Raw genomic sequence first — 3,540 nt, forward strand, 5'->3', positions numbered from 1 at the left:
GTGGTGGAAGCTCGTAGCTTGGTCATGAGGATTCTGACTATGTTGAAGAGGAAAACAAAGTTTATCTAGAAAAGCAAGACACACACAAAAAGGAATTAGTTCTGAACCCCGTGGTAATGACGAACACTGGATGTCACGGAGAGCGATTATCTGCCGCCAACAGACCGAGCTGGAGACGAGGAGGAAAGCTGGTGTCACCTCTCTCAGCACCGTCAGAGGAAACACAAGTCAGAAGAGCTGAGAGCAGAACGCCGGTGAGGACCGGAACACCGTCATTAGCCCGCACATTTCTATGAATACAATTTTGTATTTTCAGGAGTCGTAGGTCTGGAAGATTAATTCCACCTTTCCAAAAGCTGGATGCTGCATGGAAATGGCTTTCATTGTATAAAAGACCATTTTTATGTCAGGGGCTGATGTCTCCATTAGTAGAAGTACACACTAGTGATTAATTGTACATGTGTGCTGGAGTCTAACAAATACTCAGCAAATAATGGAAAGTGGACGTAGCCTAATGACTTTCTGTGTTGTTGCTCACCAGAAGCACGAGAATAACTGGACCCTGGTAAATGTAGTCCATGTATTTCCCAGGCTCTTTACCAAACCAGCATCTGTGGATAAAAAAAAGAAAAGAAGGTGAGTGCCATTGAATCGACAAAACAGTGAAGAAACCATTAAAAGGATTTAACAGCTACAGGAGGACTTACTGCTCGTTTTCATAATACAGCTTCCCAATGGCCCAGGCCACGATTATNAGTGCAACAAGAGAAGTTTGTCTGCAGAGAGCAAAACTCAAAACACATTCCTGAATGCCACACGACTATTTTTGCCAGCGGCGGTCTCAAATTAAATTAAATATTTATACAAATTCTTCGCCATTCCTCGATAAACTAACCACCTCTCCTCCCGCCGGTTTCAATTATTTGAGGGTTCACAAGGGGGTCCTTCATTTTTCACAATTACTGACAAACCTGTAATTCTCATGATGACTTTAATGATTTCAAGCAGCTGGAAATCCACCAATTTGCTTTCATTTTAATTGGATAAAAATGTCTGAGCTCTGTGAAAGTTTTCTATCACATTTAAGCACCATCATCAAAATGCTGCAAGTTCACTGAGTGAACAGAAAATCTTTTTGCATTTTGTTTAATTGAAGCTAATTGATCCCGGCCCTGGTTGAACTTAGTCAAAGTTGTACATGGGAGAAAAGTTTGAAAGACACTATTAAACCAATTAAGGGAATCAGTTTGGGGGTTTTATTAGGAACATATACCAAGAAACAGACTGACAACTTAATTAAAATCATAAATACTGACAGCCTTTGCCAGACTCCACAGACTCACCTCTCCGTTTAGGAAGCAGTAAAACACCGACACAAAGAACCCCTGCAGAGGGAAACACATTACGATTAGAGGCAGAAAATGTGGTTGCGTTGTGAAATGGCATCTTAATTAGACAGCAAATAAATCACATGGTGCACGAGAAGAAAAGGCAAAACAAATTAAGGAGCGAATCCAGCCAGGCCCAAAAGAATTCTTGACAGCAAAGGAGCCGTGTTTTGAAATCCCGTTTTCCTCCCACTCAGCCTCACATTTAAGCCCAGAAGATGGAGAGATTAGAAAAATAGCCACAGAGGAGAAATCATGCCCACATGGCCCCGGTAATCTTGACAGCTGAACATGAGACAGGAGGGGATATTATGTGTAAAGCTCAGTCAGGGTGCTACTTCAGATCATCTTCCCACAGGAAGGCTCACAACCTGAGAAGTCTTTCTCAACGCGGCGCTGCGATCCTGTTCAACGCATTAAGCAATCAGCGTGATTGACGTGGTTCAGATGGCGGACGGCGTGTGTGGGCGTGCGAGCGTCAGCTGCTGCTCACCTGAAAAGACTGTAGAAAGGAGTTGAAATAGATGAAGACAATTTGCGAGATGTCGTCTTCCCCCGGATTCACGAAGAAGAGCATGTAGGTGATGCCCAGCAGAGGCAGCAGGACGAGCGTCGCTTTCACGGCTTTCCTGTGGAAACACAAGCAGCCTCGTTTACAAAAGAGGAACGAGTTGATTCTGGAAAATGCATGAAGAAAAAAACTAATAAATCACACCCACCACCGACGCACTGCCATGATATGATATGAGGACGTTATTAGACATGACACCTGTCGTCTGCTGTCACTGTCTGTGTGAGAGGCTTCATTTAACGCAATCAATGCTTCATTAAATCTTTAAAAATCAACTGGAAGTCATTAATAAGTGCAGAGTTTTGTTGTGAGGTGGTTCGTTATCATTTTTATTTGGAGATGCACCAACAAACAGCCCGCTTTGTAGCTATTAAATTATTAATCAAGACGTTTACATGAATCCATACAGTGGAAATAATAAATACACTGCAAAGTAAAAAGAATGCTCCTCTGTTCCATTGGAAGGGTTTTTCTGATGAAGCCAAGTGTAACGCTACCGACAACGCTCTGGAAACATTTAAAAACAAGTCGACACCAGGAGCGTTTAGAGAAAACAGAAAAGCTCTCTGCGCCCATTTCAGCCTTCTGCTTATTTATCTCATGCAAATTAAGTAAAACAGAAGCCTTTTGAAGGAGCCGACATATTTTCTCGAAGCCCTTTTCCCTCCACTCGCGCGGCACAACGACGGCCGTAAATCCAGCTCCAGCCCGAACTGAAGCCGTCTGAGCTATAATCCCCCCACGGAAAGAGAAATACGCTTGACACGGAAACAGCAGGTGAGAAAACAAGCTCAGCATTTCAGCCATCGGAGGCGCAACACAAAGCCGGACTGCACAGAAACTCGCACAAATCTCTGCTATTGCTCACTCATCAAGGCCTGTCACACGCTGAGCCGCCTGAGAGCTTTGCCGCCTCTGAGGGTCACTGGTGGACTAACCGAGGGCCCACGCAGGTGAAGACGACTGTCTAGACTCCATCTTTATATGGAGTATGACAGGCACATGTAATCCAAGTGGCTTTTACAGCATCTGTAAACGCACAACAACACGTCTGAATCGGCTCTTTGGTAAATTACTGAAACATCTTAATTGAAGCATCTACCACGTAATGTAGCATCAAGTCTAAAAAGGATCTATTACCTTTTTTAATGGTTATTTATGAGCGCACCGTGAAATAAATTAGGTTGTGTGATTTATTCTTCTTTTATTTACCACCATAATTGCAGTACTTAGTGTTGAAAGTGACAAACAGTAATTATTTTTTCTGCTCCATCAGCACTTGGCACCAATTTGATTTTGTTGTCGCTAATATTAGAGCCGTTAAACCCCAAATATACTGTCGCTTGGAAATTAAGCACAACATTAATTACAAAGGTTAAAATGGTTGACTGTTTATGAAGATGGATGAACCCTCGGTGCAGTCCTAACGCTTGCTGCGGTGGCTGGGACTCCCCGCTGATCAAAAACGACTCAGGAGGTAATAATGCGTAACTTCAAGACTTAATACAGTTTAAAAGAGTGTGTTGTTTACATAATCCGGCCTCGTACGGCTGTATGGTTGCTCGTGAACATTGAAAACAG

The 3,540-nt window shown here is 43.0% G+C and overlaps 1 protein-coding gene across 1 annotated transcript in view; it reads right to left on the reverse strand.

Annotated features, from left to right (window-relative positions):
• Nucleotides 1–3,540, reverse strand: part of LOC103358090 (corticotropin-releasing factor receptor 2) — a 38,802-nt gene that overhangs the window by 3,116 nt on the left and 32,146 nt on the right. Inside the window, exons 7-8 of the mRNA XM_008282909.1 lie at nucleotides 1,882–2,017; nucleotides 1,344–1,385 (exon numbers count right to left, since the gene is read on the reverse strand). Coding sequence (XP_008281131.1) covers nucleotides 1,344–1,385; nucleotides 1,882–2,017 — 178 coding nt within the window. The remainder of the gene's footprint in view (nucleotides 1–1,343; nucleotides 1,386–1,881; nucleotides 2,018–3,540) is intronic.

Source organism: Stegastes partitus, unplaced genomic scaffold (assembly GCF_000690725.1).
Source record: "Stegastes partitus isolate 25-593 unplaced genomic scaffold, Stegastes_partitus-1.0.2 Scaffold289, whole genome shotgun sequence".
Taxonomy (NCBI): Eukaryota; Metazoa; Chordata; class Actinopteri; family Pomacentridae; genus Stegastes; species Stegastes partitus.